General features: G+C 63.1%; 1 protein-coding gene across 2 annotated transcripts in view; it reads left to right on the top strand.

Annotated features, from left to right (window-relative positions):
* The window catches only part of CACNA2D2 (calcium voltage-gated channel auxiliary subunit alpha2delta 2), a 413,205-nt gene that overhangs the window by 342,509 nt on the left and 44,801 nt on the right, over nucleotides 1–25,895 (top strand). For both annotated transcript variants that reach the window (XM_075939506.2, XM_075939507.2), the window contains exons 9-18: nucleotides 7,937–7,987; nucleotides 8,237–8,336; nucleotides 14,473–14,631; nucleotides 16,337–16,444; nucleotides 17,969–18,047; nucleotides 18,691–18,740; nucleotides 20,335–20,424; nucleotides 21,454–21,525; nucleotides 24,120–24,194; nucleotides 24,928–25,002. In XM_075939506.2, the coding sequence (XP_075795621.1) occupies nucleotides 7,937–7,987; nucleotides 8,237–8,336; nucleotides 14,473–14,631; nucleotides 16,337–16,444; nucleotides 17,969–18,047; nucleotides 18,691–18,740; nucleotides 20,335–20,424; nucleotides 21,454–21,525; nucleotides 24,120–24,194; nucleotides 24,928–25,002 (859 nt within the window). The remainder of the gene's footprint in view (nucleotides 1–7,936; nucleotides 7,988–8,236; nucleotides 8,337–14,472; nucleotides 14,632–16,336; nucleotides 16,445–17,968; nucleotides 18,048–18,690; nucleotides 18,741–20,334; nucleotides 20,425–21,453; nucleotides 21,526–24,119; nucleotides 24,195–24,927; nucleotides 25,003–25,895) is intronic.

Here is a 25,895-nt window from a genome sequence, read left to right as displayed (position 1 = left end):
TTCATGGGACCAAGCTCGCTCGGTGGGAGGACCCAGGGCCGAGCTTACACAGAGCCCTGTGGGCCTGGGAGAGGCGCCCGGTGTCCCTGGGAGGCACCCGGTGGAACCGGTTGTTGAACTGTCCCGTTGCAAGGGACCCTTCCGGTGACAGGCCAGCCCAAGGGGTCGCCAGGCCCTGCCTGTGGTGATGCGTCCGAAGTCCAGTATCGTTGGGCCGTGGCGCTTGCATCTCCCTACGTTCTGAGTGTTTGCAAGGGGTGAGCGGGGCCCTGTGGCGCTGGGGTGTCTGTGCAGAGTCCGTCTAGAGCCTCTGCCGCGGAGCTCTCGGGAGCAGGCTCCGTCTCCAGGGATCTGTCTGCACGGTCGCCGTGGCCCCTACGCCCATGTGAGCTGTGCCCAAATCGCCCGGCCATCCCCACGCAGCCCCCTCGAGGCGCGGCGTAGTCACACCCCGAATCCGTGCTGGCCGGTACTGCTGGGGCCTGCCCCTGTGCAGGGAGGACACCAGCAAGGGGTGACGGCCCTCCGGTGCCTCCCCACAGCCCCCCAAGGGAGAGTCTCCCAGGGCATCCGGCCACCAAAGCTCCGGGCCGGGGTCAGCGCAGGGAGACCCACAGCGCCACGCGTCGGGCCGGGTCACCGCGGGGAGACCCCCCACAGCTCCGCGCGTCAGGCCGGGTCACCGCGGGGAGACCCCCCACAGCGCCGCGCGTCGGGCCGGGTCACCGCGGGGAGACCCCCCACAGCGCCACACGTCGGGCCGGGTGACTGCGGGGAGACCCCCCACAGCGCCACACGTCGGGCCGGGTGACTGTGGGGAGACCCCCCACAGCGCCGCGCGTCGGGCCGGGTGACTGCGGGGAGACCCCCCACAGCGCCACACGTCGGGCCGGGTCACCGCGGGGAGACCCCCCACAGCGCCGCGCGTCGGGCCGGGTGACTGCGGGGAGACCCTCCACAGCACCGCGCGTCGGGCCGGGTCACCGCGGGGAGACCCCCCACAGCGCCACACGTCGGGCCGGGTCACCGCGGGGAGACCCACAGCGCCACACGTCGGGCCGGGTCACCGCGGGGAGACCCCCCACAGCGCCGCGCGTCGGGCCGGGTGACTGCGGGGAGACCCTCCACAGCACCGCGCGTCGGGCCGGGTCACCGTGGGGAGACCCACAGCGCCACACGTCGGGCCGGGTCACCGCGGGGAGACCCACAGCGCCACACGTCGGGCCGGGTCACCGCGGGGAGACCCCCCACAGCGCCACGCGTCGGGCCGGGTCACCGCGGGGAGACCCCCCACAGCGCCGCGCGTCGGGCCGGGTGACTGCGGGGAGACCCCCCACAGCACCGCGCGTTGGGCCGGGTGACTGCGGGGAGACCCCCCACAGCGCCGCGCGTCGGGCCGGGTGACCGCGGGGAGACCCCCCACAGCGCCACGCGTCGGGCCGGGTGACTGCGGGGAGACCCCCCACAGCACCGCGCGTCGGGCCGGGTGACTGCGGGGAGACCCCCCACAGCGCCACACGTCGGGCCGGGTCACCGCGGGGAGACCCACAGCGCCACACGTCGGGCCGGGTCACCGCGGGGAGACCCCCCACAGCGCCGCGCGTCGGGCCGGGTGACTGCGGGGAGACCCCCCAGAGCACCGCGCGTTGGGCCGGGTCACCGCGGGGAGACCCCCCACAGCACCGCGCGTCGGGCCGGGTGACTGCGGGGAGACCCCCCACAGCGCCACACGTCGGGCCGGGTCACCGCGGGGAGACCCCCCACAGCGCCGCACGTCGGGCCGGGTCACCGCGGGGAGACCCCCCACAGCGCCGCGCGTCGGGCCGGGTGACCGCGGGGAGACCCCCCTGTGACGGCACATTGGGGGTTCCCCGTCTCCTGCACCCCGAAATGGCACAAACAGACTGTACCAGCCAGTGGAATTGAGGGTGGTTTATTGCTCCTCCAGCACAGCGCAGCACAGATGTAATCTGGTTACAGGAACTGGGCTAGGATGCCTCAGGCCCCCTTGAGATGGGGGAGACTGGGCCCCTAAAACTCCAGCTCCTCTCCCTAGGCTGTCTCATCCATCCTCACAGGCAGCCACCAACCAACTAACCCACTTCCAGCCCTGCCCCCCAGCCAGGGCCGCATTCACCTTCCTTTGTTCCTCTCCATGGGGGGTGTCTGGCCACTGGTTCAACAAGTTTGTCCTTACCTCTGCCTAGCGAGGTTTTCCCTGCTGGGTCTTGCTCCAGACAGCAGAGGTCACCACAGCCCAGCAAGTACCCCCACTACGTCACACCCCCACAGCGCCGCGCGTCGGGCCGGGTGACTGCGGGGAGACCCCCCACAGCACCGCGCGTCGGGCCGGGTGACTGCGGGGAGACCCTCCACAGCACCGCGCGTTGGGCCGGGTCACCGCGGGGAGACCCCCCACAGCACCGCGCGTCGGGCCGGGTGACTGCGGGGAGACCCTCCACAGCACCGCGCGTTGGGCCGGGTCACCGCGGGGAGACCCCCCACAGCGCCGCGCGTCGGGCCGGGTGACCGCGGGGAGACCCCCCACAGCACCGCACGTTGGGCCGGGTGACTGCGGGGAGACCCCCCACAGCGCCGCGCGTCGGGCCGGGTGACCGCGGGGAGACCCCCCACAGCGCCGCGCGTCGGGCCGGGTGACTGCGGGGAGACCCCCCACAGCGCCGCGCGTTGGGCCGGGTCACTGCAGGGAGACCCACAGCGCCACACGTCGGGCCGGGGTCCATGGACGCAGGCCAATAGAAGTGTAGCCCCAGAGGCTCGGGCCGGGGCTGCGTGCAGCACCCCCTTCAGCAGGGTTGAGACCCAGCGCCCAGGTGGCGGTTTTTAGCTCCACAGCCACGGGGCGGCGAGCCCACGTCAGCCAGCCCAGGCTCTGCGACAGGGCCGTGGCTTTGCTGTGCCGGGGAGATGTCCCCGGGAGGATCTTCGGCTCCAGCCATGCTAATTCCTTCCCCAAACCCAGTGCCCCAAGATACATGCGCTGCCGCTGCCCATTAAGAGCAGCATCTTCGTTCAGCCTCGTTAGGCCTCCCGCTCAGCAGCCCGGAGCGTGGCGTGGGACCCACGGCGTGGGGCTCTCGATGGCCACGTGGCTCTGGCTTTACAGGCGGAGGCAGGTAGACCCCTTCGCCCAGACTGTGCAGAGCTGTGCTGGGCGCCAAAGTCAGCTACGGTTTGGTTGGCCTGCGTCCGGTTCCTCTTTGCACCCCGCCTGGAATGTCTCTGGGCACCGGACTCTCCAGCCACCTTGCTCCCAGCTCTACCATCTCGCCATTGGCTCCCTGGAAAACTCAGCATCGATGCAAAGAGTTTGGCGCTCGGCTGCAGCCTGGTACAGCGGACAGGTCCCCTCCCTCGGCTCCCGGCCGTTGGCGGAGGGCAGAGTCGGGAGGCTGGGTCAGCGGGCCCATATCGCTCTGTTCCAGGAATCCAGCGCTGCGTGCGGCAGCGGGGCAGGGCCGGAGGGTCTACACGAGGGCGGGTGGCATTGGCCTGGCAGTCGCCGACGCGCAAGAGCTGGCAGCAAGAGACGGCCCCTGTCCTGAAAAGGGCCCGTGTCTTGAGCCGGCAGCTGACGGGCACACAGGGCAGCGAGGTGCTACCGCTCCGCCGCCCGGGCCCGCTTGCGGCAGGAGGACACTGAGGTCCGTGGGCGGCTGTTCAGAGTTAGAATTTTGCTGCACCCTGGATGTTGTGTCCTGCGTTGTCCCCTGCTCCCTGCCGGGAGGGATGAAACCTCCCCGCCCCCTGCACAGAGCTTTCAGCCTGTGGCTGCCGGGGCACTTGGCGGGAAGCAGATGCGGGTTTGCATGTGCTCTTTAAGCAGGAGATTAAGGCTTTCCTAATTGTTCTTGGCAGGCGGGTTGGGGGGAGAGTTTTTCCTCCGAGCAGCTAAAAATAACCTAATCAGGGTGGCCTTTGAAACCCCCAGGGGGCAGACCTCATCATGGTCTGTATGCCACCCTGTGCGGCTGCTCAGAAAAGCTAAAATGGGGGCGGGGGGGCTGATGGAAGAATTTAGCATTTCGTGCACGTGAGGTTGATAGCTAAGAAACCTCTGGTCGCTCTCACTTTGCAAGGCCTTTCTGCAGCCTCCCCGGGCGGGCGGCCCAGCCTCGTCTCGGTGTGGCTGAACTGCAGGAAGTAGCCGAACTGTGAGAAAGCAGTGGTAGGTTGTTCTCCAGGTGTCTCAAGAGGGGCATACAACAGGTGGTAGCAAAACTGCTAATAAGACCGTAAGAACGGCAGGACTGGGTCAGACCAACGGCCCATCCAGCCCAGGGTCCTGTCTGCCCAGAGTGGCCAATACCAGGTGCCCCAGAGGGAGAGAACAGAACAGGGAATCCTCACGTGATCCCTTCCCTGTCACCCACCTCCAGACAAACAAGCTAGGGACACCATCCCCACCCAGCCTGGCTAACAGCCACTGATGGACCTATTGTCCATGAATCTTTCTAGCTCTTTTCTGAACCCTGTTAAAGCCCTGGCCATCACCACATCCTCTGGCGAGGAGTTCCACAGATTGACTGTGCGCTGAGTGAAGAAAAACTGCCTTTGAGAAGAGACCTGAGTTTTAGCCAAAGGAAATGCCATAGATCTAAGCTCTCTGGCTGTCAGGGAGGGGGTGCTACAGTTCCACAGGTGAAATCAGTAGCTAGATTGAATCATAGAATCCTAGAACACTAGGCCTGGAAGGGACCTCGAGAGTCGAGTCCAGTCCCCTGCCCTCATGGCAGGTCCCAATACTGTCTAGACCATCCCTGATAGACATTTATCTAACCTGCTCTTAAATATCTCCACAGATGGAGATTCCACAACCTCCCTGGGCAATTTATTCCAGTGTTTAACCACCCTGACAGGTAGGAACTTTTTCCTAATGTCCAACCTAAACCTCCCTGGCTGCAGTTTAAGCCCATTGCTTCTTGTCCTGTCCTCAGAGGCCAAGATGAACAAGTTTTCTCCCTCCTCCTTATGACACCCTTTTAGATATCTGAAAACTGCTCTCATGTCCCCCCTCAGTCTTCTCTTTTCCAAACTAAACAAGCCCAATTCTTTCAGCTTCCTTCACAGGTCATGTTCTCTGGACCTTTCATCATTCTTGTTGCTCTTCTCTGGACCCTCTCCAATTTCTCCACAGCTTTCTTGAAATGTGGTGCCCAGAACTAGACACAATTCTCCAACTGAGGCCTAACCAGCGCAGAGTAGAGCAGAAGAATGACTTCTTGTTTCTTGCTCACAACACACCTGTTAATTCATCCCAGAATCATGTTTGCTTTTTTTGCCACAGCATCACACTGCTGACTCGGATTCAGCTTGTGGTCCGCTCTGACCCCTAGATCCCTTTCTGCCGTGCTCCTTCCCAGACAGTCACTTCCCATTCTGTATGTGTGAGACTGATTGTTCCTTCCTAAGTGGAGCACTTTGCATTTGTCTTTATTAAACTTCATCCTGTTTACCTCAGACCATTTCTCCAATTTGTCCAGATCATTTTGAATTATGACCCGTCCTCCAAAGCAGTCGCAACCCCTCCCAGCTTGGTATCATCTGCAAACTTAATATACGTACTTTCTGTGCCAATATCTAAATCGTTGATGAAGATATTGAACAGAGCCGGTCCCAAAACAGACCCCTGCGGAACCCACTTGTTATACCTTTCCAGCAGGATTGTGAACCATTAATAACTACTCTCTGAGTACAGTTATCCAGCCAGTTATGCACCCACCTTATAGTAGCCCCATCTAAGTTGTATTTGTCTAGTTTATTGATAAGAATATCATGCGAGACCGTATCAAATGCCTTACTCAAGTCTAGGTATACCACATCCACCGCTTCTCCCTTATCCACAAGACTTGTTAGCCTATCAAAGAAAGCTATCAGATTCGTTTGACATGATTTGTTCTTTACAAATCCACATTGGCTGTTCCCTATCACCTTGCCACCTTCCAAGTGTTTACAGATGATTTCCTTAATTACTTGCTCCATTATCTTCCCTGGAGATAATTGGAGAGGATGGGGAACACGATGAGAGCTGGAAGGTGGTGAGGGCCCTGGCTGCAGGGAAGGTCAGACTGAAAGGTGAGCCCTCGGGCATCGGGACTAACCTTGTTTCACGGGTGTATCCCTGAGCTTGGTGCAGAAGGCGGGCGTGTGCTCCTATCGCAGGCGGATGAACCCAAGGGGGAGGTGTTGCCTGTCCTGAGGAGGACCCGACACCCAGGCCAGACAATTGGGATGACCTTGTAAACTGGCGTCGTTGAAACGGGGCCAGGATTAATCCTGCAAAGTGCAAGGTCCTGCACGGGGCAAACAGCGAGAACTTTCTCTCTAAGCTGGGGTGGTGCGGTGGGACGTGACAATGGAGGCGCGTGAGCTGGGCGCGTTTGATCGCAGGAGGGCTATGGGCTGCCGATGTGATGCGCCCATGACAGAAGGCTAATGCGGCCGTGGGGTGGCTGAGGAGGTATTTCCAGCGGAGGCAGGGCAGGGTTAGCACCGTCACACGCAGCCCTGGGGAGACCCCCACAGCACTGTGCAGAGGGAGAGCCTATTGCTCTATGTGCATCCGAGGGATAACTGCCAGGGAGGGAGAGGAGCTAGTTCAGCTCGCCACTGAGGAGCGCAGAAGGAATGGCTGTAAACTGGCCGTCAGTGAGTTTCGGCTTGGACTTGGGAGCAGGTTTCTAACCCCCAGAGGAGGGGCGCGCTGGGCCAGCCTCCCCAGGGGAGCAGTGGGGGCTAAAACCCTAGCTGGCGTCGAGATGAGTTGCTACGTGCGTGGAGGGGGTGGTCTGGCAGGGCTGCCCACGCTGGTGTGTGGCCAGTCCGCGACAGCCGGTAGCACAAGTCCCCAGTGGCTGGAGACGGGGCGTTGCTCTAGTGAATTCTTTCCCAGGGGCCTGGCGGGCGTCCTTGCCCACATGCCCGGGGCTAACACATCACAGTGTCTGGGGTCAGCATGGGGACGGGGATCTCTGAAGATCCTTGTGTCCGTGTGTGGCTCTCCCTGTGGTCCTGACAGCTCCACTTTCTCCCTCCCATCCTCACTGGGACAGGAATGGCCGCTCCACAGACCACGGGGACAGCCTGAGTCCAGGCACACCAAGCCTCCTGCGGTATGATCCTGCAGGCCGCTTCCTGCTGTGGAGTGACTCTTCCACCCCTCTCTGCACTGAGTAGGCCTCAGCTGGAGGATTGTGTCCAGTTCTGGGCACCACAGTTCAGGCAAGATGTGAAGAAACTGGAGAGGGTCCAGAGAAGAGCAACAAGAATGATGAAAGGTCTAGAGAACAGGAGCTAGGAGGGAAGACAAAGAATTGGGCTTGGTTAGTTTGGAAAGGAGAAGACTGAGGGGGGACATGAGAGCAGCTTTCAAGTATCTGAAAGGGTGTCGTGAGGAGTGAGAGAAATTGTTCCCCTTGGCCCCTGAGGATAGAACAAGAAGCAATGGGCTGAAACTGCAGCAAGGGAGTTTAGATTGGACCTTTGGAAAAACTTCCTGCCTGTCAGGGTGGGGAAACACTGGAGGGAGGTTGTGGAATCTCCATCCCTGGAGATATTTGAGAGCAGGTTGGACAGACACCGGTCAGGGCTGATCTAGACGGCGCTGGGTCCTGCCACGAGGGCAGGGGACTGGACTCGATGCCTCTCGAGGGCCCTTCCGGTTCTAGGGTTCCTGGTCTGAGGGCCGCTGGAAGGCATTGACCAAATCACGCGCGTATCCATAGTCGCTGCTCGCAGCCCGGCGGGTTCGGGGGGCGTCCGTGCTCGTTATCAGAGCACGCGAATCCCAGACTCTTGAGCAGTTTTACCCCGCCCAGGACAATGGACGTGCGCACACATGGCCCTGCCCCCCACTCCCATCCCCCTCCCCCGGCGGGCCGCAGCCTGCTTCACGCTCTGCCTTTGCTCCTTGCAGGTACATCCAAGGGGCCTCCTCGCCGAAGGACATGGTGATCATCGTGGACGTGTGAGTGCTGGGCAGGCGGAATGGGCAGACCCCCTTCCCTGGCCGTCTTGGGACAGTCTCCCCCAGCCTTCACCCGGCTGCAGTGGGTGGAGCCAGAGTGAGAAAGTGACTGTGCTCCCAGGGAGAGGCTCCGGGGGATTGCAGGGGGGTCATTGCTCCTGCCATTCACCCCCCTGTCCCTGTATCCCCTCCCCCCCGAGCGGTGGATCGCCCGGAGCCACCTCCCAAGCCCGCCTCTCGTCCCCCCAGGAGCGGCAGTGTGAGCGGCCTGACCCTCAAGCTGATGAAGACGTCGGTCTGCGAGATGCTGGACACCCTTTCGGACGACGACTATGTCAACGTGGCATCGGTGAGGGCTGCTCTGGGGAGGCCACGGGGCAGGGGGACCCGGATGTCCATGGTCCAAGAGGCTGGGCTCTGCACCCAGTGCACCCAGATGCCAAGTTTCACCGTGTGCCGCCCTCTGTGACATGCTGGCTCTGGGCACTACTGAGGGTATCGGCTCAGGGTGAATTGCTCAAATTCGGGGCTCCGTACATCCCCAGACCGGAGACCTTCCCAAACAGGCCACATACCAGTCCCACCGAGCGCTCAGCTGCCTGCCTGAAGCCTCACGAGCAAAACCCCTCCGACGCCCCAGCAATATCCATGCCCCAGATGGCCCCGGGCCTCATACACAGGTGGGGGTCCTAGCACCCAATCCCACCTACCCCAAACAAGTTCTGTCCGGTTCCAAGAAACCAGCCACAGATCCCTGGTTAATTTACCCTCTAGACCTTACCCACAAATCACGCTGGGCCAATCCTTTAGCATCTAACATCTAAAGGTTTATTACTAAGAGAAAGAAAAGCCTGAGAGCGAGGGTGTTAAAGTATAGTACGTTACATGCACCGAATCTCCCAGTCCTCGATGCAGGCTCTAGCAGAGATGTTACAGCTGCTGGCTTAAGTCCTTGGTGCACATCCTATGTCAGGATGGGTCCACAGTTCTTTCCGGCTCTTCAATCCCTGCACGGCTGCCTCTGGGATGAAGTGCTGAGCTGAGTGCCAGATGGAGTCGGCCACATGGCCTCTTTATCCCTCCTTCCTGGTCTCTTCTTGGCTGCAGCAGGTCACCTGGCCCGTGGCCTATCCCTGTGTCCCCTGCTGGTAGCCCTTAGGTGTCAGTCCCTATTCTCGAGGTGTGTCCTTGGCCTATTGAGTGCTATTGTTCCGCAGGGCCTTGCTAATTAGCATGTCCATAGGCTGGGTTCTGCCCAGTGCTCAACCACATACAGAGAAACAGTCAGCACTCATACAAAGTCCATGCTTGTAACTCCACACAGAGACATTGTACAATCACATGAATAGCATATACAGAGTCATCAGACAGTAAGCTTCTATTTGACACCACACATGGCCCCCTTTATACCACTTTTGGGGCAAACACCCCCCCATGGGTTCAGCAGTGATATGGCTGCTCTCCTCAAAATCCAGTAACGTGACACCCTCCGGTGTGTCTCGTCTGCGTTTCCTTTGGCCACAGAGCAAAGCCAGGCAGCTCCCAGACAGTCCAGGCAGGTTGAGCTTTCTGAAAGGGACATGGTCCGCCCGAAGGTCTGGGCTGGAATTGCTGGGCCGAGTTCTTTGGCCTATGCCGTGCATGGTCCCTCTGCCCTCCCGCCGCTGAGGTTGGGGATGCAGCGAGTGGGGAGGCAGTGAACAGTGGCACGGAGAGAGCGGGGAGGCAGCGGATGGTCGCACAGAGGGAGCGGGGAGACGGTGGCACAGAGGGAGCAGGGAGACGGTGGCACAGAGGGAGCGGGGTGACGGTGGCACAGAGGGAGCGAGGAGACGGTGGCACAGAGGAAGCAGGGAGACGGTGGCACAGAGGGAGCAGGGAGACGGTGGCATGGCGGGAGTGGGGAGACGGTGGCACAGAGGGAGCAGGGAGACGGTGGCACAGAGGGAGCAGGGAGACGGTGGCATGGCGGGAGTGGGGAGACGGTGGCACAGAGGGAGCGAGGAGACGGTGGCACAGAGGGAGCGAGGAGACGGTGGCATGGCGGGAGTGGGGAGACGGTGGCACAGAGGGAGCGAGGAGACGGTGGCACAGAGGGAGCGAGGAGACGGTGGCACAGAGGGAGCAGGGAGACGGTGGCATGGCGGGAGTGGGGAGACGGTGGCACAGAGGGAGCAGGGAGACGGTGGCACAGAGGAAGCAGGGAGACGGTGGCACAGAGGGAGCAGGGAGACGGTGGCATGGCGGGAGTGGGGAGACGGTGGCACAGAGGGAGCGAGGAGACGGTGGCACAGAGGGAGCAGGGAGACGGTGGCACAGAGGGAGTGAGGAGACGGTGGCACAGAGGAAGCAGGGAGACGGTGGCACAGAGGGAGCAGGGAGACGGTGGCATGGCGGGAGTGGGGAGACGGTGGCACAGAGGGAGCGAGGAGACGGTGGCACAGAGGGAGTGAGGAGACGGTGGCACAGAGGGAGCAGGGAGACGGTGGCACAGAGGGAGCGAGGAGACGGTGGACGGTGGCCCGGAGGAGAGAGCTGAATGTCTCAGGGAGAGGCCAAGCGGGGTCTGCCCCAGCCAGAGTCCGACGGGCTCCCTGCAAAGTGCTGTGGCCCTGCTGCCTGCACAGGGGATGGGTGACCAGGACTGGCACAGAGAGAACCTGAGCTGATCCTGGGCTGGGCTTGCTTTATCTCCCCTTCTCCTGCATTTTTCCTCTCCCAGGAGCCAGCAGAGGGTCTGTCCCAGCATGGCAGGGCCCTGGAGCCAGCACAGGGCAGTGTCACACATCCAAAGCCCTGAGCAAGCGCCCCGAGTGACATGTCTGTTGTCACCCCCTTGTACTGATGGGGAAACTGAGGCAGGGAGTGTGAGTGGTCTAAAGCACGGGCCTGGGACAGTCCAGCTAACCCTGCAAGATCCATCTTACCCTCTGGGCTTCTCCCGGCACTCCTGGCACGGCTGCTCGGGTGTTTGGAAAGGGTGGCCACTAGGCACATGGCATGGCCTGGCCCCGGGGGTCGATCGGGGCCCATAGGAGGTGTAGTCAGGCCCGCAGCGACTGGCCCCCATGCTGCTGTCCGCACCGGGCACACTCCTGGGCGGCGAATGGCACCCGCTGCCCCATGCGGGCTGCAAAGGGGACCGCTCCCTGCCAGCTTCCCAGCTCGCCTCATCCCGGCTCGGGCACCACCCCTGCCCGCTTACCACCCCCCCGGGGCAGCCCTCCACCCCTCACGCTGCACAGGAGCTGCCATGGTTTGGCACGAGGGGAACGGAGCGGCAGTGAGGATCCTGTGACCTTTCCCGTGCCCGCGTTGCCATCGCTGGGTAGCCGCTCTCTGCAGACCTGCGCTCTGGGGAGGGGCGCTCCGCCTCTCGGTGACACGGGCGCCGCGCGCAGGGCGGGGCTAAGGATCCGCTAGCCAGCAGTGTCTGGGAGGGGCGAGTGCGTTCTGTCTGTCGCTCTCTAATGTGGGGCTGGCCCCTCGGAGGCGCTGCCCTTCCCCTCGCACCACTCCCGCATCCCCTTTTCCCATTTCTTCCCTGCCCTCTCCCATGCACTCCCTGCCTGTGATTGACTGCGCCCACCGAAACCCGCCTGCGAGACACCAGTTCCACCCTGCCCGAGCCGTCCCCCTGTGCCGGCGCTGTCCAGGAGATGTTCCTTGCAGGGGGCTTGCTGTGCGGGGCAGAGGGGGGCTGATGTGGGGCTGGCTGCGGGCCGTGTACAGCTGCAGCCGCCTGGCTCATGCGGGAGATGTGTGGCTCTGCAGGGGGTTCCTCTGGGATCAGACTGGCCTGCCGCCAGGAAGAGCTCTGGCATCCCGAGGCCAGAGTGGGATCTAGTTCATAGGATCCGTGTGGCTGCCAGCTGGAGCCAGGCGCTCGTGAACTCACTCACCCCTCCCACCTGCTGGGACCTCCACCAGTCTGGAGTAGTGTGGTCATTTGATCTGCTTAAGGCAGAGGGGTCACTCCAGAGCCCCCACCTCTTTCAGGCAGGCAGATGCCTCCAAAAACATCTAGTTCCGTGCCTTCCTGTTGCGGGGAGAGAACAGGCTCCCCCGGAGGCCGGGCACAGAATCTGCGGTTGCCGATCTCTGCGGCGCGGCTGCTGGTTGGAACCTGCGGGGATCCGCCAGGGGGGGGGGGGGGCCCTGCACGGAGAGACTTGCCTGATGCCGTACAGGGAGCGTGTGGCTGAGCAAGGGAACCGAAGGCAGGCCCAGTCGCTGGAGCCCCTGCCTGTGGCAGACTGGACCTGAAAGCGCCTCAGAGTCCCGTCCGGGCGGTACTCATGTCACGTTAGTGGGCCTGGGCACCGCCAAGGGCGTCCGCGCAGGGCGAATTGCTCAAAACCAGGGCTCCTTACAGCCCTCGACCGGAGACCTTCCCGACAGGCCACACACCAGCCACACCCAGTGCTTCAGCTGCCAGGCCGGCCGGCAGGAAGCCTCATGAGCAAAACCCCTCAGACACCTCAGCTCTCCCTGTGCCACAGTCAGCCCCGGGCCTAACACACAGGTTACAGAACCCAATCTCACCTTCCCCAAACAGGTTCTCCCAGTCCCAAAGAACCAGCCACAAATCCCCGGTCAATTTACACGCTGGATCTTACCCACAAGATCACGCTGAGCGGATCCTTTAGCATCTAACATCTAAAGGTTTATTATTAAAAGAAAGAAAAGCCTGAGAGTGAGGTTGTTAAGGAGAACATGTTACATGCATTGAATCACCCAGTTCTCGATGCAGGCTCTTAGCAGAGATGGTATAAACTGCTAGCTTAAAAGTCTCTGGTGTACATCCTATGCGAGGATGGGCCAACGATTCTTCCCGGTGCGCTGTTCCTCGCAAGGCTGCATCTGGGATCAGAAGCAGAATGGAAGGCAGGATGGAGTCCGCTTCATGGCATGTTTGCAGTGTGCTTTTCACCCTGTGGTTTCTAGTCAGTTTCACTTCCTGGTTCTCCCGGTGTGGCCAGGGCCGTGTGCCTGTTTAAGGAAGCTGTTTGGCACCAGGCTGCTTGCTTTAAAATGGGAGCATTTCTAATCATCTTTACTAAGCCTACATGTTCAGCTCTATAATGTTGCTGCTGGCGTCCCATGAAATGAGGGTGTCGGGGCCGAATGCAGCATAAGGAAGCTGCGATTGCAGACTCTTTGGAAATCGCTGGTTTCTAGAGGGTGATTCTCGTAGTTGATTTATTGTTACTATTCCTTTTCCATCCCGTTCATCCAAACAGAAGTGGGGTGAGCGCGTCCATTAGCGTGACGGTGGGAATTTTGTGGTGGAGACACAGCAGCATGGCTGGCTGGGTTGGCTTGTCCTGAGACTGGCCAGAATTTTCAAACGCGGGCTCCTAAATCCTTAGCTAGGCTCCTACATTCAAGGGACCTTGTTTTCAGAAGTACCAGGTCACGGCAGCCAGGACTGAAATCATTCAGAAATGCTGTGCCCAGCACCTCCGAAATCCCGCTGGTTCAGAGCCTGATTCTCCACTGAGGAGTCTAACGTCAGGGGCCTGGGTTTGAACGTGTGGGCTGGCCAGCGGTTGCACAGCTTGGCCACAGGTTTTACTTTGTCCTCGGTCCAGGTGCCGCAGAATCACTGCGAGCGCACGGCCACCTTGTGACTTCAGCGTCGCTCTCCGGGCAGGCGCGCACGGAACTTGTGAACACACTCCCCTCGGGTTCGGGGTTAGACACTCCCCTGTCCCCACGGGCTGAGTAGCACCACACCCTTGGTTGTCAGTCTCAGCAACCAGACGAGGTGCAAACGTGCCCAAAGACCTCTTGACAATTGCTGAGGGTCTCGGCGGGCCACTTAATGAGCTTTCCACATGGTGTTTGTGCCCGTAGCCACCTGCTGCAAATCGTGTTGCAAACACGCGCCATGTAAACGAAAACGTGGCGGGATAGATGCCCTTACGTTTTAGCTGCGTTTGGGGAGCGCTGTCTCTCCCTCTCCCCCCCAACACGGCAGCCCCTAAGCTGGGGCTGGGAAGAAGGGATGTTTCTCCACTGGCGCTGGGACAAGTTACCTCGATCGCTGGCCACTGCATCCTGCAAGCTTTGCCCCATCCTCTTCTCACCGACCTCCTCTTGCCCCCTCACCTTACAGGGCCTCTTCTCCAGCGTCCAGGCCCACAACTGGTGGGGCCACGCCCGCGCCACCCCACAGCTTCGGCAGGCAGCCCGCCGTTCCTTCGTGGGCGGCTGCCCCAGCGCGCACTGTGGAGGGATCTCTCTGTGGCCCTGCACGGTCACAGTTTGAGAACCTCTGGGCGGGCGGGCCTTCTCCACAGCGTCCGCAGACCTGGGAAGGCCCCCAAGTTCCCACCAGTCTGCATTCACAGCCGTGACACAGGACAACATGGGATGGGCGAGGCTTTGCCTCCTCGCCCCTGCCGGTTACCCAGTGCCGCCGCCCTTGCAGTGCCCCCTCCCACGTGCTGACGCTCGGCCCCATTTCGCTCGCTTTCCAGTTTAACGAGAAGGCAAAGCCCGTGTCCTGCTTCAAGCACCTGGTGCAGGCCAACATCCGCAACAAGAAGGTCTTCAAGGAGGACGTGCAGGAGATGGTGGCCAAGGGGACGACCGACTACAAAGCCGGCTTTGAGTACGCCTTTGACCAACTGCAGAACGTAAGCCTGGGGCGCAGGCCCAGGGCCTTGCGGGACGGGGGCACTGGGACTCACACGGGAGGGGTTTCCACGGGACAAAATCCCAGGCAGGTCCAGGCTCCGACTGGGGGCCTCCAACCAGGGGGCTTGGATGCCTCGGCGGCTCAGGAGCCTGGGGATGCAAGCCCTGTGTCCGACCAGCTGTTTGCAGGAGGCTGCCCCCTCCTGTCCCTGGGAGAACTTGCCCCTCCTCACCGGGGATCACAGCCTCGTGGGCCAGGTCCCTGCGATTAGCATTTACTGTTCACACGATCCCAGCCTGTGGGAGCCTTCGGTGTGCTAGGTGCTGTACAAACGCAGAACAGAAAGGCAGGCCCTGCCCCAGAGAGCTTCCCAGCTAAAGCCAGGTCTGCCCGGTGTCCCCGCCCCAGTGGGTTGGCATGTGCCTAGCTGCATGCTGCAGGGAAACCCCGCCCGCCCGCCCGCCTCCGCACTGCAGCTACATGTCGGCGTACAAAGCTGCTGGTTCCCCTTTGCCAGAGCCGGTGGGTGGAGCCTTGCCCTGTGGGCGGAGCCTTGCCCTGCCACTTGAGTCCTTCCCTGCAGTGCCCCCTGCTGGGGGAGACGAGTGCTGGCATAGCTGGGAGCGCCCCCTACTGCCAGCGCTCCTGCCCCTCCCCACAGCGCCCCCTGCTGGGAGAGGCTGGAGCAGGGAGCACCTCCCAGGCAGTGCTCTTCACCACGCCCCAGTGTCCCCCTGGGGTGTGCCGTGAATTGCCCCGCGTTCCCTACACAGCTGGCCCCACCCCGGGCCGTCGCTCGGCATCAGAGGCAGCGCTTGGCCTGTAGTTGCTGCAGCCCAGACTGGATCGATGGGGAGCCTCCAGAACTTGGGATTTCAGTTTTCACAGGATCTGCTGCTGCCTCTGGCGCTTCCTTAGAAAGTTTGCGGGGCCAGTGGGGGTGGCCTGGGCTCAGACAAGCCAAGGCGGTGGGCCAGATAAAGATGGATAGCCCTATTCATTGCTGAGCGGGAATAGCCACAACATCATTTCTCTCCAGACAGCCCCCACCTCCAGCTCACCTCCGCCACCTTCACCCGGGAGAGTCAGGCAGGGAAAACAGATTTGTCACGGCCATGGCTGGGTCCTGCAGAGATGCAGATTAATCTCACAAATGTTGCCGGGCTCACACGAGCACACACTCCTGCACACCCACATGTGCGCACACGCGCTGCTGTAGACGTATGAACACTACTGTACACAAGTATGCCCTCTCCTCCTGCAGCCCCAGGTGCTCCAGATAAGACAGAAGGGACAAGAGCTTGGCGGACGCACCGTGAGGGTGCGTACGGGAGGGGTAGGTCACGGTTATCCAGAGAAGAGGAACGGGGTGAGATCAAAAAGGGGTCAATGTGATCTGAATCTCAGCGGAGAGCCCTGGGCCAGGAGAACAGCGGGAGCCCTGTCATAGCAATCATGGAGATAAAACTCACAGCCTCCGTGTGCCAAACACAGGCCATCTGAGCTAAAGGAGAATCTCCCCTAGTGTCAGCAGTATAGTGCATATGACACGCAGTGGAGTAGTTCTGATCCCATCCAGCAGCAGGGCACACTGGCCAGCCAGTTGGTTGCCATGTACAATAGCAGGAGCCCATGCATTGGTTTAGCCCTTCTCCGTCCCCTCCAGGCACTGCCCTCACTCCGGTTCTCACTCTCGCTTGCAGTCCAACATCACGCGCGCCAACTGCAATAAGATGATCATGATGTTCACCGACGGCGGGGAGGACCGGGTCCAGGATGTGTTTGAGAAGTACAACTGGCCCAACAAAACGGTGAGCGCTCCAGCCCCGACACGGGCCCGGCTCCAGCGCTGCCATGAGCACGGGCTGTATGAGCGTTGGCATCCTACCCTCGGACGACCAGACGGCTGTGAGCTGCGAGTTTGTTCCTGGGGCTTTTCCCCGCGGCTTTCCTAGCAGGAGTAGCTGCGAGGAATGGGCTAGGAGCCTTGTGCCTTGGAAGGGCCTCCGCGATTTCACTTCCCAGCCTTGCCCAGCAGGGGGGGCTGTGGGGAGGGGGAGGGGCACTGGCTCGGGTGGGTGCTCCTGGCTATTCCAGCCCCATAACGGTATATTGCCTCCACGGCGTGCCCACCGCTTGACTACTGCATGCAGGTGTGGTCGCCCCATCTCCATAGTCATGTTTGGCATTGGAAAAGCTCCAGAAAGGGACAACAAAACTGATCAGGGGCTTGGAATGGCGTCCGTCTGAGGAGAGATTAATGAGACTGGGGCTTTTCAGCTTGGAAAAGAGACAGCCAAGGAGGAACATGATGGAGGGCTATAAAATCATGACGGGTGTGGAGAACGTAGATAAGGAAGTGTTATTTACTCCTCATAACACAAGAACTGGAAGTCACCAAGTGACATTAATAAACGGCAGGTTTAAAACAAACAAATGAAGTATTCCTTCAAACAGTGCTGCGTTGACCTGTGGAACTCCCTGCTGGAGGATGCTGTGAAGGCCAAGACTATAACAGGGTCAAAAAAGAGCTGGATCCATTCAGAGAGTCTTTTAGGCAGGATGGGCAGGGGTGATGTCCCTAACCTCTGTTTGCCAGAATGGGCGACCGAAGAAGCATCGCTGACGCTGGGACCGGTCGTGCCCACTTCTCTCTAAGATGGGGCCGCGGGCTGCGTGGTAGAACGCAGAGGGCTGAATAGACCCCCCAGCGGTATGGAATATTGAATAGGTGCAGCCGTGACTGGTTAAACCAGGCCTAAGCGGGGACTAGCTTTCTAACCAAGTCCTAGATCTTAGGAGTCACGGGCCCCGTGCTGAGCCGCTGACAGAGCAGGCTTTACTGCCTTCATCCCTCCCACAAGGCAAGTAAGGCCAGAGATGTAGCAGCGCTGAGCAAAGCAATGCCTGACTGACTGAAAGCCAAGGGGACTTAGGCTCCTAAATCAGTTAGGCAGAGCAGTGCGGAGCCGGACGGCGCCTAAGTGCCTTTCGCAGGCTGGCCCTGAATGCAGGGCGCACGCAGGGAACGAACGAGGGCGGTGGGAGACCCAGGCGTGGAATGGCGGACGGGCGCCGGCGGCAGTATTGCCTAGTGGAGGGGGCACAAAGCTGAGATGCAGGAGATCTGGGTGCTCGTCCCAGCTCAGTCACCTCTCTGGCTGCCTGTTCCTGTGTCCGTCGTCCGCGGCTGTGTCAGTCGTCCAAGGGATGGAGGCTCCGCTGGCTCCGTGAGAGCCCTCAGCCTGCGGGAGACACGGCCCGTCTCGGGGTGCGGTGCAGGGAGCAGATCCCTGTCTCTGTGCCCCCGTTACTAAGCCGCCCCCCTCCTCCAGGTCCGAGTGTTCACCTTCTCGGTGGGGCAGCACAACTACGACGTGACCCCCCTGCAGTGGATGGCTTGTGCCAACAAAGGTAAGGGGCACACTCGGAGTGGGGGGCAGCGGGGCAAGGAGGAAGGGAGGCAGCCCCCCCCCCCCCCAGCCGGGCTCCGAGCGCTGTGGGCAGGGCACTGGAAATGGCGTCCGTTTTGGAAGCTGATTGACACCTATGGGGGAGGGGCACTTTACACTCTGCCTCGAGTCCCCGGGGCTATGGGGCGGGGCGGACTGCTCCCAGAGCGACCCCTTGGGTTCCTCCACATGGGCCCGCTCCTTCCGCTCCTTCTGGACCTGTCCCTCCCCTGCTCTTCCAGCCCCTCCCTCCTACCCCCCAGCCCTGGGCTCTGCTGTGCCCTGGCCTCCTCCAGCCCCTTTGCTCCTGCCCTCTAGGGTTCAACCTTCTGGCCCGTCGGGTTTCTCCGCAGCCCGCTCTGTTTTCCTGCCTGCGGTGTCTGGGGACCCTGCTCCCCCCTCCACTGCTGGTCCCCCTCCCCGCCAGGCTCACCTTCAAGGCCTGGGATCCGGCTCCGGGATCCAGCAGCTGGGCTCACTTTTTGGGGTCAACGCTCCGCGGCCCTGAGGCTGTGCGGGGGGAGGCCGGAGGGGCCAGGGCGAAGGGGGTCCCGGGCGCGTGCGGTGGGCGTGTTTCCACAGCTCCCGGCTTTGTGTCTGCCCAGGGTACTACTTCGAGATCCCCTCCATCGGGGCCATCCGAATCAACACGCAGGTAAGGAGCCCCCCGCACCCGGGCACCCCGGTGCACTGCTGGGCCGGTCCCCTGGTCCCGCGTGGTGCCAGCCTCCGGGGCCTGCATCCGGCCCAGGCGCTAGAGACACCCGGCGCCGGGCAGGAGAAGCCAGCCAGCTGGTCCCTGGGTTGTCCGCCAGCGAGCCGGCTCTGTCGCCCTGGGCAGGGGCTGGCCGCCTTGCGCTCGACCTCCCCTGGAATCTCCCCTGCTGCCGGCCGGCATTACGGCCACCCCCTGGCTAGAACGGCTGCGGCACAGGGCTAGAAGGTGCCCCTGCGCCCGGCTGCCAGCGTGCCACGGCCTGAGGGGCCGATCCAGGGCCCGGACTTGGCTCTGAGCCGAGCAGACTTCCCGGGGGACACGTCTCCTCTCTTGCCCCCCCCAGCAGCGGGGCAGCCAGCACAGGGTGGCACCCTCGTGTTCCCTGCCCGACTCATGTCCCGGCAGTGCTCTTAGCATGGCCCCCGGGCTGCCCCTCTGTGCCTGGGGTGGAGGAGGGGTCCGGGGCGTGCCTGAGCCTGCACCTGGCACAGACGCACCAGGGCTCAATCCTGCTCCCGATTGGTTAGCACGGAGGCAGGGGAGGCCCTTGTGCCGCGCCGGGGTGAGCCCCTGCCCTGGAAGCCGGGCAGCTGTGGACGGCCATGCAGGGTGCCTGGTCCCCTAGCCGGTTTGCAGGGTAGCCCCCTGTGCCCAGCTGTGCCAAGGGGCTGCTGCCAGCGCTGCTCTGTCCCCACACCCGGGGAAATCCTGGCTCCTTCGAGGGGCAGCGCAGCGCCTGTGGCCCCGCAGCACACTCGGCCCCCGGCGCCAGGAGAGGGCGTTGGGCACCGCCCCGCCGTCCCTGCCTTGTCTCTCCCGCGGCCAGTCCACAATGCGGGCAGATGTCTGGGGGTGCCCAGCCGGGGCCCCCGGCCCATTTCGGGGTGGCCTGAGTCCAGGCTGGGAAAGGGGAGCAGAGGAGCTGCCTTATTGAAACGGAATGGCCTGCCCGCTGCACCTGCTTTTCCCTTCCCGCCTTAAGTGGTTCGTTAGTACACCTGCTGCTTTAGTCCGCCCAGAGGGAGCGTGGTGCCGGCCGGCCGGGCTCTCCACGGTGACAGGCGGGAGCCAGAGACGAGTTACTAGCACCGGGGCGGTGGGGCTTGTTTTACAGAGGGGAAACTGAGGCACGCTGCAGGGCTGGATTCCAGGGCTGCTGTGTGCCAGCCCAGAGCACCGCCCCCTAGGCTGCACTGCCTCCAGTCGCAGTCTGGGGGTTCCTCCCAACGTGCTCCACGCTGCACGCGCCAGTCTAGAGGGTCGGGGGGCCACGTGGCTGCTGGTTGCCTGAGCAGCAGGGCTGCGGGGGCGCAGAGGTGGCAGGATCCGCACGCCCCGGGCTCTGTCACGTGCCCAGCGTGCGCGCCCGGCCTGGGACAGTGCGAGTGCTGGGGGGCTGAGCACTCTCGGCCAAGCTAACCAGGGCTGGGCCGCGGGGCACCCCGGGATGGCGCCCGCTGGGGGCTGCAGGTGCCCCTCTCGGGCGGGGCGTCTCTGTCTCACACCGGCCCCTCTCCTCGTGTGTCCCCAGGAGTACCTGGACGTGCTGGGCAGACCCATGGTCCTGGCAGGGAACAAAGCAAAACAAGTTCAATGGACCAACGTCTACCAGGATGCTCTGGTACGGACGGCAGGAGCAAGCCCCTTGCGTGGCGCCCGCCTGGCCCTCCCCTCCCCCTGCCCCTGCCTGGCACTCCCCTCCCCTCCAGCGCCCGCCTGGCCCTCCCCTCCCCCCTGCCCCTGCCTGGCACTCCCCTCCCCTCCAGCGCCCGCCTGGCCCTCCCCTCCCCTCCAGCGCCCGCCTGGCCCTCCCCTCCCCTCCAGCGCCCGCCTGGCCCTCCCCTCCCCTCCAGCGCCCTCCCCTCCCCTCCAGCGCCCGCCTGGCCCTCCCCTCCCCCTGCCCCTGCCTGGCACTCCCCTCCCCTCCAGCGCCCGCCTGGCCCTCCCCTCCCCTCCAGCGCCCGCCTGGCCCTCCCCTCCCCTCCAGCCCCTGCCTGGCCCTCCCCTCCCTCCAGCGCCCGCCTGGCCCTCCCCTCCCTCCAGCGCCCGCCTGGCCCTCCCCTCCCCTCCCCTGCCTGCCCCCCTCCCCTCCAGCGCCTCCTCCCTCCCCTCCAGCGCCCGCCTGGCCCTCCCCTCCCCTGCCCCTGCCTGGCACTCCCCTCCCCTCCAGCGCCCGCCTGGCCCTCCCCTCCCCTCCAGCGCCCGCCTGGCCCTCCCCTCCCCTCCAGCGCCCGCCTGGCCCTCCCCTCCCCTCCAGCGCCCGCCTGGCCCTCCCCTCCCCCTGCCCCTGCCTGGCACTCCCCTCCCCTCCAGCGCCCACCTGGCCCTCCCCTCCCCTCCAGCGCCCGCCTGGCCCTCCCCTCCCCTCCGCCCAGGCACCTGCCTGGTCTTCCCCTCCCCCGGGCCCTCCCTTCCCCTCCCCTGGCACCTGCCTGACCCTTCCCTCCCCTGGCGCCCATCTGGCTCCCCCCGCGGCCCCCACCTGGCCCTTCCCTCCCCTGGCTCCTTGCCGCCAGCCTAAGGAACGCCAAGCTTGGTCCTGCAGCTCCCCAGCCCCATTCTGTGACCCCGGTTTCCAGCCATGCAACGGGTCAGACCAGAGCAGCGTCCGGGGGTTGCTTGACTGGCTGCCATCCCTTCCCCTGTGCAGGGCCTGGGCCTGGTGGTGACGGGCACCCTGCCGGTGTTTAACCTCACGGAGGACAGCAGCAGCAGCAGGAAGGTACGAACGTTCCTGGCCCTCCACTTGGGGGCACCTGTCTGTCCGGCCTGCCCCTGCACCTGCCGGGCAGTCGGGGGGGTCCCACGGGCAGAGCCGGGGGGCGAATCGGGGCCTGCGTGTGGTGGGGGAGGGACCCCCGGCGTTGCCGTGCATGGCGTGTGCCAGTTCCCGCTGCAGCCCAGACCAGGGCGCGGCGGAGAGGGCAGGGCTGTCTGCAGGGCGAGAGGGATGCAGAAGGATGGGGAGGCTGGCTCCGCTGGCGGGCTGTGGCCGTGATCCCTGTGCCCGCAGGGGCGAGATGGCCCACAGGGAGGCAGAAAGCACAGGGACCCCGGCTGGGCTCTCTGACTCGCCGCCGTTCGCCGCGTGCCGCCTTCCTCCCAAGCTGCACAGACAGGGGGGTCCACACGGACATCGAGGTTCCATCACCTTAGACTCCCCGCACCCTAGAACTGGCAGGGCCTCGAGAGGTCGTCCAGTCCCTGCCCTCCCGGTGGGGCCAAGCACCATCTTCCAGAGCAGTGTTTCTCAAACGGTGCCCCAGGGCTCCGCGAGCTTGACAAACTGGAATCATCGATAGGCACAACACATAGTCAGTGGACCGCTGGGGCTCCGCATACATTGTTACGCATGTAAAGGGCTCTGGAGCCCAAACAGTTTGAGAACCGCTGGCCTAGCCCGTCCCTGACCGGTGTCTGTCCAGCCTGCTCTTCAATCTCTCCAGGGATGGAGATTCCACAGCCCCCCAGGCAATTTATTCCAGCGTTTAACCACCCTGACAGTTAGGAAGTTTTCCCTAATGTCCAACCTCAACCTCCCTTGCTGCAGGTTAAGCCCATTGCTGCTCGTCCTGTCCTCAGAAGTTAAGGAGAACAATTTTTCTTCCTCCTTTTTGTAACGCTCTTTTAGATACTTGAAAACTGCTCTCATGTCCCCTCTGAGTCTTCTCCTTTCCGAACTAAACAAACCCAGTTCCTTCAGCCTTGCCTCCTAGCTCCCGGTCTCTAGACCTTTCATCATTTTTGCTGCTCTTCTCTGCACTCGCTCCCATTTCTCCACATCTTGAAATGTGGTGCCCAGCACTGGACATAAAACTATAGTTGAGGCCTAACCAGCGCAGAGTAGAGCGGAAGAATGACTCCTCCTGTCTTGCTCACAACACACCTGTTAATGCCTCCCAGAACCATGTTGGCTTTTTTTGCAACAGCATCATACTGCTGACTCATATGTAGCTTGTGGTCCACTCTGACCCCTGGATCCCTTTCTGCCGGACTCCTTCCTAGACAGTCGCTTCCCATTCTGGGTGTGTGACACGGATTGTTCCTTCCTAAGCGGAGCCCTTTGCATTTGTCCTATCGACCTCAGACAGTTTGTCCAGATCAGTTTGAATTCTGGCCCTCCCCTCCAAAGCCCTGGCAGCCCCTCCCGGCTTGGGATCATCTGCAGACTTACGAAGCATCCTCTCTATGCCAATACCTCACCCGTTGATGGAGACATTGTACAGACCCAGTCCCAAAGTGAGCCCTGCGGTGACGGGAGCACAAAAGGGTTGTCCCAGCCCGGAGCCCGCTAGTCGAGATCCCCCTGCCTTGCATGAGATGGAAACTCCAGGTCTGGACCACGGGCGAATGCCTCTGCTTTGGGAAAGGGGAGCCCCTTGCCCGGGTCTGCTGGCCCAGTGCCAGCCTGCCTCCCTCTCCCACTGGGGCCAGCCCTTCCCTTCTCGCCCCAGGCACTGTGCGCCCCAGGCAGCTGCCGTGTTCCGCCCCGCGAGGGCTGTGGCCACGCCTGGGCCCTTTAGCCCTTCCATGTGGGCAGGAGGGTGCGCGAGGTGGGGGCGGGAGGGTGCGCGAGGCGGGGGCGGGAGGGTGTTTCTGGGAGGATGACGCTCCAAGCCGCACAGCTGAGCAGGGGGTCACCCCCAAAGCAGAGGCTGCTGGTGCCACGTGGGTGTCGGGAAATCAGTGGCTATTAGGGGCCTACATACCTTTGTGGCTCGGTTACGTGTCTGGTTCTTTCACCTTTCCCTGCCTGTGGGTTAACTCAAGGGTGCTCTTTGCCGGCGCCGAGGTTAGCCGGCGCTCTGCTGTCTCTGGCCTCATTCGTTCTTCTACGTCCCCTGCCTCTGTAAGTCCCGCTCCAGCCCACCCGACAGAGTGGGTTTACCCTGAAACCTTGTGCCCTCCTCCATCGGTTCGTCTCTCGGGTGCCACAGGGCTCCCGGCATTTTTGCAGAGACAGCCTGACCCGGCTCCCGCTCGGAGACTTCACCCCTTGCCTGGCTGTGGGGAGGGGGCCCTGCTTTGCGCGCCATCGCTCTGTCTAACCGCTTCCCGCGAGCTGGCTGCATTTCGCAGCGGGGGGGAAGAGAGACGGGTCTGTGAGGAGCCCAGAGACACCCCCTGAGCGGGAGGGGGACGCCGTATCTCCAAGGCGAAGGCTCTGAACCCGGCCCCCGCACAGAGCCCTGGCGGCGGAGGTACCTGGGGGCGGCTAAGCAGAAAGCTGCAGGGCACAGGCTCTGAGAACGGGGGGGGGGGGCATAGATCTGCCCTCCAGCCTCGCACTGACGCCGCTTCGTCTGCTTCTTCCAGAACCAGCTCATCCTGGGCGTGATGGGAATCGACGTGGCTCTGAACGACATCAAGATGCTGACGCCGCGCTACAACGTGTGTGGGGACGCCGGCCCCTCGGGGGGGGCCTCGTGCCAGGCGGGGGGGGGGGAGGCAGCGGTTGCTTGGCTCTGCCCCGGTCGTGAGGCATCGAACCAAGCGGGGGCCAGTCTCCCTCCGTCCTCCCTGCCTCGCTTCCCTGCACCACGCCCGGGGGGGGACGCCGTGGGAAACAGCCCCCCACAGCCTGGTTCCCCGCTAATGGCTCCCGTCCGCCTTCCCAGAGGCCTGTCCCTGCCGGGCTGGCCTGAGAGCCCGTCGCCCTCGCGCTCCTGTGGGAGGCTCAGACCAGCCGTTCCCACGGCCTTCCTCCGCAGGGCACCACTGCCGGGCAGGCCGGGTCTGGCGAGCCGGCCCTGAGGAGTCCCTGGGCCGGGGCGTAGCACACACTCGGGGGAGGGCACCGCTGCTCGGGCAGGAACAGCGCCCCGGCGGGAGGGCGGAGGAAGGGGCAGCATGCCCCGTTGTGAGGCGCCTCAGTCCAGCCCAGCGTCTCCCTGCCTCTCCGCAGTAGAGGGCGGTGGGCAGTGCCTGACGGGGTGGAGGCGGTTTCCTCAGGCCGGGGTGGGGGCTGGATTTGGGGATCTGTGCCCCCGAATGGCCTCCAGCCCCCTGCAGAATGGGATTCTGAGCTCCAAGCAGAGCCAGGCCGCTCCGAACGGGGAGCCCCCGGATGTCCAGCCTGCCTGTGGCGAGCTCCTGACCCCCTGTCCCTTCTCTTTGCTCCCAGCTCGGAGCCAACGGCTACATCTTCGCCATCGACCTCAACGGCTACGTCCTGCTGCACCCAAACCTGCAGCCTCAGGTAAGGGGGGGCTTGCTCCGTCGCCGGCTGGGCCAGGGACACGCCTACACCCTGGGCTCCCCCGACGGACGGCCCTGACCTCCGCAAAGGGCCGGAGCCAGGGGGCAGCAGACGGGCTGGGGCATCTCAGAGCCGGGGCCATTCCATCGTGAAGGACACGCTCCCTCGAGGAAGAGGAGCAAAGTTCTGGGCTTTTCGAGTGGTTGCGCTGCCCCGGGCAGGGCTCCGTGCCTCAGTTTCCCCATTTGCTAAAATGAAGGGCTGTGCGCCTGGCCTGTCTGTGTGAAGCTGGATGTCAGGGGCCAGGCCTTGGAGAGACGGGTTGGCCCCGGATAGGGCTTTGCAGCGTAGCCAGAGGCGCCCCCATGGAGAGCCTCTGGAGCCAGTCACAGCTGGGACAAACATCCCAGCCCGATGCCCACCCCTGCTGATCAGAAGAAGCCGGGACCCTGGGGAATGGTGTGATCCGAGACAGCCGCACCCCACTGACACACACACACACATGCTTGGCAGAGCACGCCGGTGGGGCCGCGTGAGGCTCCAGTGCAGCCAAACAGCAGACTCTGGCCTCTCCGAGAACCCCCGGCCTTACTAGCCACAGCCTCCTCTGGCCGGAAGAGACAGACCCAGACAGCCGTCTTTTCCCCCTGCCTTGCGGATCAGCATGATGAGCCCTCCCTACCCCTCAGCAGCAGGTCAGGGGCCTTCTCCCCCAGCACTACGAGGGGAAACTGAGGCACAGAGCAGGCTGGGGCGTGCTCGTGTGGGGATGGCAGGCTGGTGTCACAGGGAGCCAGGAGTTGCGGCCAGGCCTTTGACCCTGCCCACCCGTCATGGGCTTCCCGGCCCCACGGGGGGTCCCGCCTTGGCATGGAGGCTGCGGCGCTGCAGTC

This window comes from Pelodiscus sinensis, chromosome 11, assembly GCF_052426305.1.
Source record: "Pelodiscus sinensis isolate ZL-2025 chromosome 11, ASM5242630v1, whole genome shotgun sequence".
In the NCBI taxonomy this organism is placed as follows: domain Eukaryota; kingdom Metazoa; phylum Chordata; order Testudines; family Trionychidae; genus Pelodiscus; species Pelodiscus sinensis.
This window is presented reverse-complemented; position numbering and strand designations above follow the sequence as displayed.